The 19,477-nt window shown below is 38.6% G+C and overlaps 1 protein-coding gene across 1 annotated transcript; it reads right to left on the minus strand.

Annotated features, from left to right (window-relative positions):
- Positions 1–227: 227 nt before the first annotated feature.
- On the minus strand, positions 228–19,075 carry LOC149814621 (protein NUCLEAR FUSION DEFECTIVE 6, mitochondrial-like). The gene is made up of 3 exons (XM_089989656.1): positions 18,899–19,075; positions 18,190–18,308; positions 228–573 (listed from the first exon to the last, which is right to left on the minus strand). Exons 1-3 carry the CDS (start codon positions 19,042–19,044, stop codon positions 554–556), a joined length of 285 nt encoding a protein of 94 aa, XP_089845782.1. The 5' UTR covers positions 19,045–19,075; the 3' UTR covers positions 228–553.
- Between the last annotated feature and the right edge of the window lie 402 nt (positions 19,076–19,477).

Raw genomic sequence — 19,477 nt, forward strand, 5'->3', positions numbered from 1 at the left:
GCAAAGGTGCCCTTAGAGTCCATGGATCAACACGGATAGATTAGAAAGCTGAGGTTCCTTGATGATGTGTTTCTTTCAGCATCAAGGGGCAGTTTGCCGCACTCCCATCAACCCTACACCTGCCATACTCTTTCACTCATACACATGCAGGTGTGTGTGTGTGTGTGTGTGTGTGTGTGAGAGAGAGAGAGAGAGAGAGAGAGAGAGAGAGAGAGAGAGAGTGAGAGTTTGGCCATCAACAAGGTTCATTAACTATACTAGTAACCTTGATAATTAAACCATCCATGACAAAGAAGCTAGAACCAAAGAGCTAATGAGCAGAAACAAGTTATTTTTTCGGTGCATTTGGAAGTTTGTTCCACTGACAGATGAATATCCAAATCTCCGACCAGAAAGGAAGCAAATCTCAATTTCTAACATGGCTTTTGAATGAATGCATTCAGAAAAGTTATCATTGTTTCTGAAGCCAGGAAGATATATTGCAACAAACAAAAACCTACCCAAAACTGCAGTCACTTGTTCAGCACATGCCATCAAAGTTACATAGATCTTGTTATAGTGGTGTAGCAAAACCTGCAGCACAAATTAAAAGATGATATCATCTAGGTAATCCCTCCCAGTCAAAACTTTTTTAAAGATAAGCTCAATCCAACACCCTAGATCATGTCATTCTCAGTAATTCATGTAAGTGTAAAAGAATAAACTATAGCATGCCAAACTAGAACTATTTCATTGTCCTCCAAGTTTTCCTAAGTTTCTATTAACATAATAAACAATATGAAATCAAGAAGCTGGCAGTGAAAAGAAAAGGTTAAATCAGTTAAGCATAAATAGATCCCAACACTGTGTTAAGCAAAAGAAATGGCAAGAACTATAAAAAAAAGAAATACTGCAGCATGAAATGTTATGAACCGATCAATTACAAAATGACGGCTAAAAGGAAAAGAAACTATACAATGAAATGTTATGCATTGATCAGTAACAAAGGAAAGTAAATCAGTTATACTCATTACTCAATGTGTACTAGATATGAGGATCAATATTGTTGTGGAAATCTCAAGTTTATATATCATCAGCCACTAATACAATCATAATAATAATAATAAAGTAGTAAATAACATAAATCATATGCACGAGAAAATAATAGCAACATCATAAAAATTGCATTGCATAATACAATGCAATATGATTTATCATAGTATTCTACCTCCTTACAATACGAGAATCTATATATTATCATAATATGTAGAACAGCATTCCATATAGGTATCTATCATATGATACAGCATGTATCGTACTGCATTGTACGATACAACACTGCATCTTATGAATCGGCAACTCAATAAAAAAACATGCACATTTTTTTACTTTTCAATCATTTTGGCCACAATTTCTTGACTTAAATAGAGTCATTTCCTCATTTTCAGACCCAAAACATGCTCCAAACATTTACTCAACAAATCTAGCAATTTCATGATTTTGTCTAATCAGATCTTTAGAAGTGGATTTGTGCAAGGCCTTTGAATGTTGGATCTAATTTGACTCTTGGAAACTCGATTTATGCAAGATCTTCAACTGTTTACCACTTTACGTTAATCTAAACTGAGAAAGGTGAGATTCATGAGAAATTCTGCTAGACCTACATTTTCAAAGTTGAAAGAACTCAAAACAGCAAGGCACAATGTCAGATCTACATCTTTCCTTTTTCCATAACATGAGTTCAAGATATCCAACTTGGGATCATGGTGTTGCCTTGCATGAGAATAATCGGCTAGGTATTAATTGTAACTATTGTACGAAGGAGATACATGAAGGAACATCCCAACAGTATCATTTGGTTGGTACAAGACAAAATGCAGTTCTACGCAATTTCATAATTTCGCTAGAAGTTGTAAAATGGCAGATGAAGAATGCTTGCATAAAACAAAGGAAAACTTAAAGGAAAACTTAAAGGAAAAATAAGCTTATAAAAAATGGATTTTGAAACATGTCCGAACTATGAGAAGAGGTGCAGCCTTTTGAGGGTACTGGAATAGGTAGCAGTGGTGAAGCAAGTGCCAATGATCCTTCTAAAGAAGAGATTACACTACAAAAGGGAAAATTAATAGCCACTGATAGTAGTGGGATTAAAGCATATGTCCCACTAGTATGAGGAGAGGAACAGCCTCATTGATAGGGTTTACCAGGCCTGAGTGAGGAACTAAACATTTCCATGGCAGAACGATCCAAGTTCCATCCTAGCATCAATCCTCATCAAGCAATTGGATTGAATAGTTGGAAAGACCATTTATGTGGGTTAGAGAGATACTATGCATGTGTAGTACTCAGCCTTATTTATATTATTGTTTTTTTCATTTTTGTTATTAAACATTTACTAATAATGATCTTATGGTTGCATATGACTGTGTTGGACTTTGAAATACTAATGCAATGTGCTTGTGGTGATGTGACAAATAACACTGAAGACTATCCCAATGGCATGATTAACAGATGCAAAAAGTAAGAAAATATATGGCTTACTCACATCTTCTTTACTTGTGTGCGAGAGAGAGTGAGTTTATTAGAAATATCAGTGTCGGACATTGGTATGGAGTGTCGGGTACAGCGGGTTTTCAAAAACTAGATTATGTGGAGACGGCTATATATCTATATATTATTTATTTATACAGGGAGAGAGAAAGAGAGAAAAACAATTAAGTAAAAAATAAAACTATTTAAAAAAAAAACAGAGACATCATCAGTTCTCTCTTCCTTTTACATTGCACCACACAATTCATCAAAATTGTAAAAAAAGAGAGTTAGTTCTTAAATAGGATTAGGATTGAGTGGGGCTTGATTGTGGTAAGAGAAAGAGAGAGACCTTTTTGTATAGTAAAGCATGTTGACACAATTTCATGGAGTTAGGTCACAATAAAATATATGGAGACAAATAAAGTTTAAACAATGTTGATACAAAGTGTTCAACATCGAACACTTAATGTCTAAAATACTCAAAAGTGTTGGACACATGACATCAAGTGTCCATTTCTTCCTGGACCACTTTTACATTGAAAATGAAGTGTCTATTGGGATGTGACATAATCCTGATCTGGACCAGAACACCCGATTCGTGTTTTTTTTATATGTGTGTATTGTCTTTTTACATTATTTACCCCTGTTATGTAATTCTGTGTGTTTGTATCAGCAGGGGTAACTTCGTAATGTAAATTACTTAAGCTGCAATATATAATGGAAAGGCATAGAGCATGGCATACATTGGGAATCGTGCCTCCATACATCTCTCTCTCTCTCTCTCTCTCTCTCTCTCTCTCTCTCTCTCTCTCTCTCTCTCTCTCTCTCTCTCTCTCTCTCTCTCTTTGTTGTTGAATAGTTCTGGTCCATCAAATCTCACATGGTATCAGAGCAGGTGAGATTTTGGGATTGGCTGCCATCGATCTAAATGACCATTAAGATCATTGATTGCTGTCTTCTCCCCTAAAGGTATTTTCCTCTTTCTTCTTCCTTCTAATATATCTATCTTTTCTTTCTTCTTTCCTGATGGTCTTCTTTTTATTTTGTTGTTCTTTTCATCTTATTTCCTTCTATTTCCTTATATTAAAGATTCCCAATTATCCCATACTTCGCTTTTTTGAAAACGTCATCCTATCTAGTTTTCTCTAAATTGTTTCCTATATCTTGGGTGTTTTGCTTTGGGTTTCTCCTAAATACTTCTCTCATATTCAATCCTGTTCTTCCTCTTGTCATTCATTGATTCCTTTGGTTATATTGTCACACAGATTGATTGGCTGCGTTGTTCACAGGTATTGTTTTTGTTTATCGGGCATCAAATTTTATTATGGTTTAACTTTGATCATGAAATCAAAGATTGAGTTGTCACTGCCTTTTGGCTGAAGTTGTTGCGTATCTGCAAAAACAAAAATGCAGATCGGGTTGACAGTTATTTTTTGGATATCTATTTATTTTTCTTTACCTTTGGGATTCAACATTTAAGGGTTTTGTTCAGCTTCATGTTGTGCCCATGTTTTCCGGATTCATGCCTGTGCTTTCCGGATTCTACCCGTGACTCTCGTTCAAGTTCCAATTCGTGTTGTTCTCTTCCCTTATCTATTTTTCTTATTCTCCAATGGATTCAAATTCTTCCAAGTCAGCTCTTTCATCCAATTTTTTGAACCAACTTGTTTCTGAAAAGCTGAATAATACAAATTTCCTTTCTTGGAAGAGACAGATCACTCCTTTCATCAGGAACCAGGATCTTGGTGGTCATTTAGATGGGTCGGTATCCATCCCACCAATTTTTTTTTTCAAGAAGAGAAAAATGAAGGGGTTATACTGTCTATATAAACTATCAGAACCTGATTTTGTCAGTTGGGTTATACTGTCTATATAAACTATCAGAACCTGATTTTGTCAGTTGGATAAAGCGTTAGTAGTGTATGTTACCTCTACTCTTTCTCAAGAGGTATTGATTGGGATCCCCATGTTGGATTTATGGACTAGGCTTGCTCAGACTTATTTTCAGATTTCAGAGGCAAGGGTAATGTATCTAAAGAGGGAGTTTTCACTTCTGAAGAAGGATCCATCTATGTCGATCCTGGAATATTTCAACAAGATCAAGAGCATCACAGATCAACTTGCACTAGTTGGGTATGAAGTGCAAGATAGGGACAAAGTTCAACAAGCATTATTATGATTGGATCTCAAATATTATGTCATTTCTACAACACTGCAGTATCTTAATAAACTCCCTACTTTTGATTATTTGAAGTCTAAGTTGTTCCATTATGAGATGTCAATGAAGGGAGTACCCAGGGATTTGGAAAAGTCAAATATGAATTCTCATGAAGTGTACTGGTACCTCTTCAAGTCACGAACAAAGAGGGTACCGAGGAGGACATGGCTTGCTACCCACTCCTAGCATGCCTCATTCTACACATGCAAATCTTAATAGATGCATTCCTACTTATTACATATGCAAGAAGCCAAGACATGCAAAGGCCAATTGTTGGTGCAAAGACGATCCTAGGTACAATTCGCAGCACAGAATAAAGGGCAGAACAACGGGTCTCAGAGTGGACCAGACAAGGAGTTATTACAGGCAGCCTTGGCAGGTGCATTGACTCAGGTGCAGCCAACCATGTTACTGGTGATGCAGGCAAGTTTTCTAAGTTAGTTCCTTACTATGGTAAAAGTAATATTGTCACTGAATATGGTAATCACTGTCCCAACACTCATACTGTAAAAGTTTTTATTCCTTTGTCTAACTCCAATTCCATTGAATTGTCCAATGTTCTTTGTGCCCTTAATATCAAGAAGTGCATTTTGTCTATTTCTAAACTTGCAATTTGCAAATGATACAAATTCTTACATCGAATTTACTCTCTTTTCTGTGTATGTCGAAGGCATCCGACCGAAGAAGACGTTCATTGAAGGGGAGCAATGTGGGAACATATACATCTTCAAGGAAGATCCTTCCATTGCATGTACTCAGTTAAACGAACATTTGAAGCTCAAGTCAACACCATCTACGTGTGTCTTTACTCTTTCCAAATTAAATAAGGCATATGTTTCGCATAGTCGATTGGGTTATTGCAGTCATGTTTTTATTGAAAGACTGGTCTCTAATGGTTTATTATGTAAGTCAAGTTTGGGTCAAGAGTCTGATAGTCATATTTGTCCAAGTTGTCAATTATGAAATAGTCATGTACTTCCTTTCAATTTTTATAATAAAAGAGCTTCGAATCCTTTTTAGATCATTCATTATGATGTTTGGGGATCGGGCCTTGTTTTATCTTTCTCAAGAAAGCGATATTATGTTATTTTCATTGATGATTATTCCTAATAGGTGGATGATGGGGTTCATAGTCCATGGAAAAGTCCAACATATCTGCATAGAAAATGAAGATCATCAAAGAAACCACCTTCCATTCATGCACACCGTGTAGTAGCTGATGTCACTCATCATGCCTAGAACCTTAGTTCCAAGTTTCCAACCTTTTATATTTTGCTCCAAGAAAATGTTATATGTTGAGTCCAAGCAAGCTATAATAGCTTTGACACCATGGTGAAACCAACACTTGAGCTATAATGAATTATGTAAAAAGGACTCTTCTAAAGGGTCGACGCGACGCGACACGGTGCGGGTGCGGCAGTAATAAAAACGTGTCGCACCGGGCCAGGGTTATATTTGACCAAAATAGACTCAGTCCATGTTGATAGTCTATTTTGGTCCTTTTTTTAAAAAATGGGTTTTTTAGGGGTTGGGGGGATGGGATATAGGGCACAATCCGCACCACTCACCCCCCGACCCCTCCTCCCCAATTCCCCCTCCCCTCCTCGTCTCCTCCTCCTCTTCCAACAACGACGACAACGACTACGAAGGGCCACCTCCTCTACAGAGACTATGAACCTCTCTCTCTCTCTATGTGTGTGTTCCTCCTCTTCTTTCTTCTTCTTCTTCTTCCGCCTCCTCCTCTCTTCTTCCTTCTCATCATCCTCCTCCTCTCTTTCTTTTTCTTCCTTCTCCCCCTCCCTTTGTTGGCGCAAGGGCTGCGGGGTTCAGTTCTGCAGAATCCAGGTAGAATCGAACCCAAACCAACTGGGTTCGGCTCCAAGGTTCGGTTTTGCCTGGGTTCAATAGAACCGAACCCAAAAGACGAACCCAGCATGCTCGGGTTCGGCTCTGGTGAACTCAAGTATGAGTTTAATTGTGGTGTTATTTTTTATTGATGAGGAACAACAATTGTAAATTGTTAATTTGATTTATTCGTGAATTTACGCATGATGAATTGATGATATGATAATTGTTTTTATTTCATTAGTGATAACTTAAAACTGTTAAAAATTATCAAGGTTTTAAAACTCGCCGAGTCAACTCGTTGACTCGGCAGACTTGGCTCGGCCCTCCAGCGAGTCAACCCGGCAAGGCAAACTCGGTTTGTCAAGACTCGGGCTTGACACGGTCTGACTCGGGAAAGTTTTGGGATGTTTGAAATTTGATTTTTGAGTTTCAAATTACAGTTTTGAAATATATAAGTACATATATTTTAACAAGGGTTACCCCTAGATTTTGTATAAAAAAGAAAATAAAAATCATTTAAAGATAAAAAATCATTTAAATCCATAGAATAAAAGAACCACTGTTCACCTGGTGCTATCAACTTATTCCAGCAAAATATTTTAAAGAAATGATTCTCACTATATATGGAGGGTCAAATGTGCCTATAGGAAGTCACATTTAGGTTTCGTCATCCATTTGTTATGTGAACAAGCATTGTACAGATTCAAATATTAGTAGTCTTTTTATAGTTGTGCCATTAATATATTTCCTGCATAGTTTTCATACATGAGAAAATTGCTTATTAATGCTGATATTGGGCATTCTGTAAACTTTCAATATGCACATATATCCCTATTTTACATTTATGGATTTGTTAGAGAGGGAATTGAAACCTTTAAAACAAGCTAGCATATATGATTGGCCATTTTAGGAACCGTAGGTAGTAGCAGACTGAACTCATGGTGACCACATCCTCTAATTCAAGTCATGAATTAGTCAAAGTGCTTGTATAGATATCAAATTCAAGCAAACCTCTATAGCTCTTTGCAGTTGTTTTTATATTCTTACAGACATTTGGACAGTAGTGATACTGTCTCTTGGAACATTAGCAAGTGGGAAAAATGTAGTGCTGTGTTGATTACAATTATGACAAAGAAATAGAAAACTAGAATTGCCTCCTTGCCCATTCCTTTGCTATTCAAAGTACATTTCCAGAATGTGGGTAAGAAATTGACTTAATGATTATCCACTCCATTGATATTCCATGATGTGCCTTATGTAGAGGTTATAAAATGAATATCATTATATCAGGGCACATATTTGTCCATATCTTCTTTCTGCGTGCCATATTAAGTCATTCTACAAACCTTTATATGTTTAAATGACAATTTATATATTGTTTTCCTTTTAAAATCAAAAGTTAACAAAACCCGGTCCGAGTCACCGAGTTGACCCGCCGAGTCACGAGTCAAGTCCCGAGTCACTGGGTTTTAAAACCTTGAAAATTATATATACCCTCCCCACACCCTTGTACCCAAGTTTTTTAAAGTGATGCATCGCCGCACCCACACCCGCACCTATGTGACATAGATAATGAATGAAGGATGAAAGGGGAAAGAATAAGTGGTAGTTGCATATTACCTATGGCCTAAGTTAAAGATACCTTGTGTTAGCCCTTTCAGGTATGCCTTATTTCATCAAGGTATGATTAACCGGTTGTTTGGCAGCGATCTACCTTAGAGAGGGTAGAAGGTTTGAAATTTTCTGGACCCATCAGTTTGACTCTCAAGAGGCATTTCCTCACCAAGTCCTCCAGTCAGGGAGATTAGGGGGACCAGGACTGTCAATTCATCCTAGGTGGCAGTTCTCGAGTACTTCTGTAGAAGTGAGTGATCATGATCATCGTTGTGATGCTAGTGTCACACCCCTTAGTAGAGTTCTCTCGGAGCGACCGTTTCCTCTCATGGTTTTGGGCTCCGTCTTTGGGGGATATGACTCAGGGAGCTACTCAGGCATAATAAAATATATAGCATAATAAACACCTGAGCTAGTCAGCCTATTTCAGGTTGGTCTACATCATACCCGAGTAGACCGAGAAATTCAAGATGAAGCATAAATTATTTGCTCACATTACTTTAGTGTATTTTGCTTTTCTTTATTTTATATTACTGCAAATTATTCTTGTTCCTAAAAGTTGGTAAATTCATGCTCATTGATATATATCTTGTTATCATCTGGATTTAATGTTAGCATATTTAAGATTGTTATTCCATATTAGCCCCGTTGTTAGTTGATGAAAAATTATGAGATACATATATCATGCAAGCTTTATGTGTTGTACATTGCATTAGCTATGTGAATTTTACTGAGACTTTTTAAAGTCTCATTCTTTCATAATAAAATATTTTTCAGAAGGCATATGAAGGCCAGAGCAAGTACAGAAAGTTGGAGGGGGTTGTGCACACTGATGTTTTCGATGATCCCAAGGGCTTCTTATTTCATTTGGATTTTAATACTTTTTGAATTATTAAAGGGCTATTTAATTGAATATTTGATTATTAGTTTAATTCTGAATTTCAATTGCTTTATGTATGGTCAATTTTTATTTGAACACGTGATGGTAGTAGTCTCTTAATGTAATGTGTCTGAAGATTTAACCAAGAAACCAAATTATAAAATTGATTTAAAAAATCAATATTTTTTTCGCTATGTTTACTCACCTAATAATGACATAAGGATTTTATCAACAAAGGAAGGACATAAGGATTTTATCACCTAATAGAGTCGTTGGGGGCTCCCCAACGACTCCTTTGGGAGCCCCCCTTTGCACCTCCCTCTTCTTGTATAAATAGGGGTGTTTCCCCCTTGTATTCCCTAAGCTTGAGAGTCTCAAGGATTTCCTTTCTTTTACGAAATACATGCATTATTGCATGTTTATTATTTATACGCTTGTTGCGTAATTTGTTCAAATGTTGTGAGAGTGCTTTCGTGCACTTCTTTTATAAAGTGTTTATGCTTGTATGTGTATTGTCTCTTCATAGACAATTTTACACAAGGGGGGGGGGGGGCGGGGGGGGCTCGGCCCCTCCTCTGTCGGCCCAACAAGAGAGCGAGAGGGGGGAGGGCTCGGCCCCTCCCCTGCCGACCCAAAAAGAGAGCTAGAGGGGGGGGCTCGGCCCCTCCTGTGCCGAAAACAGAGGGAGCAGGGGGGGCTCAGCCCCTCCCCTCCCGACCCAACAAGAGAGCGAGAGAGAGGGGGGGGGCTCGGCCCCTCACCTGTTGAAAACAGAGGGAGCGAGAGGGGGGGCTCGGCCCCTCCCCTGCTGACCCAACAAGAGAGCAAGAGGGTGCAGGGGGGCTAGGCCCCTCTCCTGCCGACACAAGAAGAGAGCGAGAGATGGTACATACCTGCGAAAGGAGAGGAGGAGTCTGGGAGGTGGAGCTAGGGTGTCGATAGGAGAGAGCTCGAGCTTAGTGGGAGAGGAGAGGAGAGATTAGGAGCAAAAAAAATTGTTGCCCTAATCCTCCGTTTCATCCAATATTTTTTTTTAACGCCAAAAAAGTGGACAAAAATGATCCTGTGTGCGTTGACCGCACCCAGGGTCGTGTTGACTGCACCCAGGGCCGTGTTGACCGCACCCGGTGCTGCACCCGCATCGCGTCGCGTCGACGCGGGTGCGGCACCTGTTTTGCCGAGTCCCTGTGACTTAGGTAGTCGATTTATGACGTACACAGCAGAATGAAAAGCTTCAGTCCACAAGCTTAAAGGGACATTAGTACCATGTATCATGCTCAAGGCACTTTCTACAATATGTCGGTGTTTTTTTTTTCGCCACACCATTTTGTTGGGGTGTGTGTGGACAAGATATTTGGCGACTTATTCTATTATCTTGGAGAAATTCAGTAAATTCCTTTGATAGATACTCTCCCCCACCATCACATTGAAAATGTTGGATTTGAGATGCAAATTGATTACTAACTAAGGCACGAAATGCACGAAAAAACTTGAACACTTCAGATTTGTGTTTCATAAAATAGATCCAAGTATACCTGGAATAACTATCAATAAAGGTGACATAATAGCGGCTACCCGAAAAAGAAGATTGTGGGGCAGGTCCCCAAACATCAGAATAGATAATTTCAAAAGGCACAGAAGCTCTTTGATTTATTGAGTGCAATGGAAGAACATGACTCTTACATAAATGACAGCTGGGACAAAGAAAAATATCAAACTCATTATTTAAACTAGACTGTGGAACAAGTCCACTAGACACAAGTCTTTCAATGAATGAACGATTACAATGACCCAAACGACGATGCCATATGTCTGGCTTATTACACTGAGACAAACTAAAACAATCTTTGAATGATATTGGCTGAACTTTTTGTGACTTTATTGGAGTGGCACAAGCAGTATGAGACTCCTTGAGGACATATTGTTAAAATGTACTTCATATATATATATATATATATATATATATATATATATATATATTACATCAATACCCGATAGGGGTATTTTTGTAATTTCATATAGTTGTTTTAGAAAACAACTATTTTTATCTTTTTGTTAAAATGTAATTTCTTTTTTTTATTTTTTAGTTTTTTTTTTGTATTTTTTAGGAACCAAAAGAGGCTCCAACCATAGAGTCGTTGGAGCCCCCAACAGTCACAAATGTGACCGTTGGGGGCTCCCAACGACTCCATGGGAGCCCCCTTTTGAGGCCCTTGGCCCTCCTTTTCTTTCCACTCCCTCTTGTATAAATAGGGGCGAACCCCTTGTATATTTGTATTCTCTCTCTTTTCAATAAGAGGCTTTTTATATTGTTGCCTTCTTAAAGGCTTGTGCTTGCATTGTCCCTTAGTGGACTTGTGATAGTCTCTTTTATTCATTGTTGTAAGTGCTTATGAGCACTCCTCATATTTCCGCAATATCTCATTACACATACATATTTCCCTGTCGTTCTCCTTCAACGAGCGTCTTCTTCGTGAGAAGATCCTTGACACAAACAGAATGAGTAAATTCGACAGAAGAATTAGTATCATCAACAAGTTTAGAAACAGAAACAATATTTTTAACAATACTGGGTGAGTGATAAACATTTGATAAAAGAAGTGATGAGTTTGGGAGTGGAAGAGAAACGTTTCCAACATGAGAAATAGGATGGAGGGCACCATCTCCAGTTTTAATACTGAATTTACTATGATAAGGAATGAGTTGAGAAATCTTACTGGCATCACCTGTCACATGTGCAGCAGCCCCAGAGTCAATGTACCAAGTTCCCTGCTCAGTCTGCTTAAAACTTAACTCAGAAAGGGCAGAAATCAAGAGATTCTTCACATTCTCATTTTCATCCCTTGCTTGTCCTCTAGTGGAAGCCCCAGTACCATTAAATTTGCCTTTGTTTTGCGGATTATGCCAGCAATTTGCCTTAATGTGCCATCTTTTATTACACTGAAAACACGTTGGTATATGTCTAGAGGACTGGTTCACTGGAAGTGAGTTGGATGACATGTTAGGCGTGGGAAGTAATCCATGACCTCCTTGATTACCTCTTCTCTGTCCCCGTCCACCGCGAAAACCTCCACGTCCTCGTCCTGCCACCATACCTGTGACGAGAACCTCATGATTGCTATTTTGAATCAGCTCCTCACCTCTAATAGTAACTTCGTACTATAGTAGTTTCGTCAGCATATCATCAAAGTTAGGCAATGAAGGAAGGCATAGAAGAGAGGTGACCAACATGTGATAGTCAGGTCCAAGACCATTCAGCGCTTGTTGAATTTTTTCTTTGTCAGGAATTACACAACCCACCATCGCTAATTGATCTGTGATGCTCTTGACTTTGTTCATATATTCTGTAACTGATAAATTGTCTTTCTTTAGGAGCTGAAACTCGCTTTTTAAATGAAGAATCCTAGCCTCTGAAATTTGTGAATAGGTCTGTGCTAGTATCTAACTCCGCCTGTGTAGTTATACACTGCCGGTCCCAAGCCCGGATAAAGGAGGAGGGTTGCGGTAGGCCTGTGACAGCCAGCATAAAAACTTTGTCATATCCTATGAAAATGAACCAATATGAGAATTTCGTTGGGGCGTTCCCTACTGAGCGACGCGCTGTACTCTCTAGGCCCGGAGGCAGTGATAAATGTGCAAGGGTTGCTAGGTCGTCGCCCAGAAGCGACGCGTCACACCGGCGCCCGGGTGTGGTGTCAAATAGGCAAGGGTTCCCTCACTTTGTTGGACGGGTGGGGGTAAAGAAGTTAGTCCAAGACCATAAAATTAGGTTAGCCACTTGGAATATAGGGTCTTTAACTGGTAAGTTGGTAGAGTTAGTAGATGTTATGTGTAGGAGAAATATTGATATTTTATGTCTTCAAGAGACCAAATGGGTAGGTGAGAAAGCTAAAGTGATAGAACCTTGGGGATATAAGATTTGGTATACAGGAATAAATAGGAATAGGAATGGAGTAGGGATTGTTATGAGTCGTCAGTTTATAGATAATGTAGTTGAGGTCCGTAGGAAGGGTGATAGAATTTTACTTATTAAATTAGTATTAGGTACGGATATTATTAATATTATTAGTGTTTATGCACCTCAAGTAGGTTTAGATGATTCCATTAAGCATCAATTTTGGGAAGATTTAGATGGAGTAGTACAAGAGACATCTTATGGAGAAAAGCTTTTCATCGGCGGTGACCTTAATGGACATGTAGGCATTAGTAGGGATGGATTTGAGAATATCCATGGAGGCTATGGTATAGGAGAAAGAAATGAAAGTGGAGAAAGGATTTTAGATTTTTGTTTGTCCTATGATATGATCTTAGCAAACACTTGGTTTAGGAAGAGGGAGTCTCACCTAGTAATATTTAAAAGTGGGGTTAATACGAGTCAGATAGATTTTTTCCTACTTAGAAAGAGAGATAGGGGTTGTTGCATCGATTGTAAGGTTATACCAGGAGAAAGTGTAGCTACACAACATAGAGTCTTAATTTTAGATCTTAGAATTAGACAATGTCGCAAAAGGGATAGACATAGGATAGATCCTAGAATTAAGTGGTGGGCACTGAAAGGAGCTAAACAAGGAATGTTTGTAGAGCAGGTAGTTAAGGAAGTTGATTGGTGTCTCGAGGAGGATTCAGAATCAATGTGGAATAAGATAGCGGGTGGTATGAGAAAAGTAGCTAAGGAGGTATTGGGTGAGTCTAAAGGCGGTGCACCACTAGGTAAGGATACATCATGGTGGAACGAGGATGTCAAATTAGCTATTAAGGTTAAAAGAGAGTGTTATAGAAATCTAAGTAAGAGTCGTGATAATGAGAATTTGGAGAAGTATATGATAGCAAAGAAGGAAGCTAAAAAAGTTGTTCGAAACGCGAGGGCTAAGGTATATAAGGAGGTTTATGACAAGTTGGATACCAAAGAAGGCGAGAAGGATATTTATAGGCTTGCAAAGATGAGAGATAGGAAATCGAAGGATTTGGGTATGGTTAGATGTATCAAAGATGAAACGCAAAGGGTTTTAGTCAAAGATGAGGAGATTAAGGAGAGATGGAAAGATTATTTTGATAAGCTATTTAATGATAGTCATGCTCAAGATCTTGGAGACTTCTCCATTCCTTTTCATGAGATAAATCGTGACTTCATGCGCAAGATTCAAAAGAAAGAAATTGCAGAGGCTTTGAAGAAAATGAAATCAAGAAGGGCAGTTGGCCCAGATGGTATACCTATCGAGGCTTGGAAATGCTTGGGAGAGAAAGGTTTAGAATGGTTGACAAATCTTTTTAACTTGATTTGGCGAACAAATAAGATGCCTAATGAGTGGAGGAAGAGTACTTTGGTGCCTTTATATAAGAATAAGGGTGATATACAAGATTGCACAAACTATCGTGGTATAAAACTCATGAGTCATACTATGAAACTTTGGGAGAGGGTGATTGAGTCTAGGTTGAGGAAGGTTGTCATGATATCGGAGAATCAATTTGGTTTTATGCCTGGAAGATCAACTATGGAAGCTATACATCTTCTTAGACAACTTATTGAAAGATATAGAGAGAGGAACAAAGATTTGCATATGGTTTTTATTGATTTAGAGAAGGCATACGATAGAGTACCTAGGGACGTTCTCTGGTGGACAATGATGAAGAAAGGTGTTTCTCTCAAGTACATTAGTATAATTAAAGATATGTATGAAGGAGTAGTAACCAATGTCCGCACTTGTGGAGGGGTGACAACCAATTTTCCGATAACGGTTGGGTTACATCAAGGATCTGCTTTAAGCCCTTTCCTATTTGCGATAGTGATGGATGAGCTTACGAGATCAATTCAAGAAAATGTACCGTGGTGTATGTTGTTTGCTGATGATATTGTTTTGATTGATGAGTCTAGAGCTGGGGTTAATGCTAAGTTAGAATTATGGAGACAGACATTGGAAGCTAGAGGTTTTAAGTTGAGTAAGAGTAAGACTGAATATATGGAATGTCGGTTTAGTAAGCAACGAAGTAGTGATGGGAGTGTAGTGAAGCTTGGTGAGCAAGATATACCGGTGAATGATTATTTCAAATATTTGGGATCCATCATTCAAAAGTATGGAGAAATTGATGGAGATGTAAATCATAGGATAAAGGTTGGGTGGATGAAATGGAAAAGTGCTACTGGAGTGCTGTGCGATCGTAGAATGCCATTGCGGTTGAAGGGAAAGTTTTATAGGACGACTATTAGACCCGCTTTACTATATGGTACGGAATGCTGGGCTGCCAAGAGACATCATATTCAAAAAATGAGTGTAGCTGAGATGCGGATGCTTAGATGGATGTGTGGAAATACAATAAAAGATAAGATTCGGAACGAAGAGATACGTAAGAAGGTAGATGTTGCACCCATTGAGAATAAGATGCGAGAGAATCGTTTACGGTGGTTTGGACATATTCGGCGAAGGCCTAATGATGCTCCAGTTAGAAGGTTGGAGAAATGGGAAAATATATTAGTTAAAAGAGGTAGGGGTAGGCCTAGGAAGACTTGGATGGAGATGATAGGAAAGGATATGAATGCTTTGAACCTCACCGAGGACATGGCGTTGGATAGAAATGATTGGAGTAAAAGGATTCATGTGGAAGACCCAAAATGAATTTCTTTTTTGGTTCATATCGCTGACCCCAATTGTTTTGGGATGAAGGCGTAGTTGTTGTTGTTGTTGTTGTTGTCTGTGCTAGTATCTGTCACAGTTCTCTAGCTGAACATTCATCTGGAATGGCCACTAATACCTCTTGAGAAAGAGTAGAGGTAATGTAAGCCACGACAGCCTGATCTTTTCTTTTTCATGTGGTAAACTCTGGATTGCGAACTAGTTTGTTAGAAACCTCCCCTTTATCATCTCGCTCTTCCTGCAGAATGAACTCAGATGGTGCATGGATTGTTCCATCAAGGTGGCCAGAGAGGTCCAAACTACGAATGAAAGGCAAAATTTGCATTTTCCAGGTCAAGTAGTTGGAATTATTCAATTTCTCATATATAAGTTGGCCAAGAAAACTGGACGGAAGTGATGGGGAATCCATGAAGACAAGACGAGTTGTCTAAGGAGAAGAACATAAGTTGAATAAAAGAAATGTAAGAAAAATTGCTCAGCAAAGCAATGACCCAGACTTGTCCGTTCCTTTTTTTTTTGGACAGTCTTGATATATTTCTTCAGAAATGATTTGCAGAAATCGAGATCAGGAACAATTACAAATATGGTCCAAAAAACAACTCGTGCTTTGGGATATGTGCTTTGACTAAAAAAAAATATCGTGAATGAACGATATATGCACCTCTGATTTGGAACAAAAATCAGATATAGAGCGAGAGCAGGGGGAAATATGCAAGAAAGGAACAACCTTCTGATTTTAGGCAATCAAAATCAATAATCAATATGGGGTTCAGACGTTAAGATCTGATCTGAATGATCAGATCAGACGTTAGCGTGGCCTGTTGGAAATTATCAAATCTGAATGATCAGATCTGAACAGATTAGGTAATGAAATTAACATGGCTGGTAACGATAGAAAGAAACTTGTTTAGGGAAATAAGAAGAAAAGAGGGGAAATAAGGTCAGCCACGTTTAGGGAAAAGAAAAGAAAAGAGGGGAAATAAGGTCACGTTTAGGGAAAAGGAAGAAAATAGGGGAAATAAGGTCGGACACGTCCTTTTTCTTTTTTCTTTTTTTGTGTTAACTCTCCCAGGATCAAGGGAAAGGGGGGCACGATTGGGTACGATCAGAAAAATCAGAGGAGAATCGAATCAAAGAAGAAAATGGGATTTTTTTTTGTTAACTCTCACAGGAGCAAGGGACGATCAAAGAAGAAGCAGAGAGGTTGGTGAAACTGGACCTGGTCGTTAGACTTCGACCTGCTCTGATACCATGAAAGAAAACGCACCTTTTTGGTATCCGGCTCTTCTGTTGGTTGCTGGAAGGGAGAGGAGGGAGAACGACAGCAGCAGATCAATCAGCCTCCAATACCCTTGCCCTATTTCTTTACGTGAACTTATAACCACCAGATCGAGTCGGGTCTGAGACTCTTCAGTCCAGACCCGATATTATAAAGATAGAGATACGGGTCCAGATCTGGACCCGTACATGCATGCAGTCCAATCTTAAAAGATAACACATCCCCTTGCACATCCCCCTAACTCTCCCAATCTATGTCATATTCTTTTAAAGAACCATTTTCAAAATCCACTTTTCAGCATAAATCTTGTTCAATTTGAAGGAAAAGAATATATGACCAGGCAAAGGGTACAAAATATCCAGTGCATATGAAAACCCTTGATACGGACAATAAGAAGAACATGTTCTTGTTTACTTTATGGTCACTAAACATGCCACTGCAATTCCCCTTTTTTTCTTTATCAAAGTCACAAGTCAAAACTAAAAGGGAAGGAAAATCGGTGTATAACAAGGGAACACTTTATTAGCACTGAGAAAGTCATCCTCCTGCATGATAAAATCAAGTGTCTGTTTGCATGTCTTGTGCATGAATGTTCATATTGCATGATACATTTATGTCTGTGTGAGAACTTTCTGTGCATGTCTGTGGCATGTGTGTGAGCATCAGTAGACATGCACACATGTGCACAAGGGCACAAGCTGAAAATGATTTTTTCCTAAACTTGGGAGGGGGGTCTAAACATGCTAGTACATGGCGTGTTTACTTAACAAAAAAAAGTTTCAAGATCATTTTCCCATTTGGCAAGTTTGTCCACAAATCAATAGACCTCAAGCTACTAGAAATCAGTTCGATTTATTTATTCGCTCTAGATCTCTACCAAACTACTCTATATGACACCTTGATGGTCTAAAAAAGCACAAAATATGACCTAGGTGACAGGTTAAAACAGTTCATAACATGAATGCTAAATGGTCACGACATTTTCAAATTAGTTGATTAGAAAGGTCTGATCACTAGCAGATAAATTTTAAGTATCCTGTGTTAAAGAAAAGCATATCCAAGGGCAAAAGAGGAAGGGGTTATCAGATGTTAAAGCAGAAATGGTAATCATTCTATCAAGGAAGAAGCAATCAGAAGCTACAATCATGAAAAGGAACAAGCAGAAAACCAAAAAAAAAAAAGGAAAGAGTATCAAAGGGGAAGACGATACCTTCTGATAGCCACCCCCAATTTTTAGACTTAACAGAAAGCATGGAAGTCAGCAAAGCAGATGCAGTAACGCTGTGCAGTGGCATTAAAGATTCAACACGTCCCAACATCCTAGGTAGCCTATAAACAATAAGAGTACTATATAAGTTCAAAAATCCATTTGTGAAGAGTGAAAAACATGATCACAAACAGAACAAGCATTAGGTTTTCCAAAAACAAACACACTAAAAGGGATAAAAGCGAAAAAACTATTTTCAACAGGAACAGAGAATAAAACAGCAACTCGGACTTTTTCCAAACTCATACATAAGAGATCCTCTAGAACAACTCAACCATAAGACCAAAACAAAAGGGTTTCCACGCTCATTTCTTTACATAAAGTTACCAAACACACAGATCTAAAAACCACGCAATACACAGCAAACTTAAGCAACAAAAAAAGAACGATGAAACGGAGAGAAACTAATTATGGGTACACCAAGAACAAGATTAAGAGAATATGCTGCCTACCACCAACAAAGCAGCCAACTATGCATGACTGTAGTTTCAAATTCAGGCAAAAAAGAAACCATGTGATTAACATCAACAACAACCAATACAAACAACGGATTCATGGATCAAATTAACAATGAACGAAATGAAAACGCAAATGGGCAAGGTTTTCTCAACCAACATGGTCCAGTGGGAGAAACAAGGAAAGAAAATCAAACCTCGAGACACGCGAGTGCTTCTGCAGAAGTGTTGGCGCAGAAGAAGGCACACCCACATTGGGTTTGGCTTTCCTCGCAACGAATGACCTGCCGGTGCCGCCAAGCGAAGAACGCGCCACTCTCCTGGCACAGGCAGTAAATGCCATTTCTCTTTCTTCTTACCTTTGTGAGAGAGAGTTTTTCTAATACTCTCCGGTCTCCACTACCGGTACTGTGTGTTTCAAAAAGGGTATTTCAAGAACCGGGCCAGCGTGGGTTGAACCGGGCCTAAAAGCTAACCCTGTTTATGTCACATTGATACACTGTGGCAGGATTCAGACACGTTATGATACGCTGACAAGACCATGACACGTATGGGCATTAATTTAATGTTTTATTACCTTTTACTAATTTCAATCAAATAGTTTTTTATTGATTAAAATATTCAAAATATATGCATCAGTCATATCTTATTTTTGAAAAAAAAAATTGAACGTGCATGTCAAACACGAGTCACGTATCGGATCATACTCGAATCTTTGTGAGTTAGCTGGTACTAGTAACCCTGTTCTTTGGTGAAAGAACACACTGGGACAAGGT

This window comes from Nuphar pumila, chromosome 15 (genome assembly GCF_984573655.1).
Source record: "Nuphar pumila chromosome 15, dmNupPumi1.hap1.1, whole genome shotgun sequence".
Lineage (NCBI taxonomy): Eukaryota > Viridiplantae > Streptophyta > Magnoliopsida > Nymphaeales > Nymphaeaceae > Nuphar > Nuphar pumila.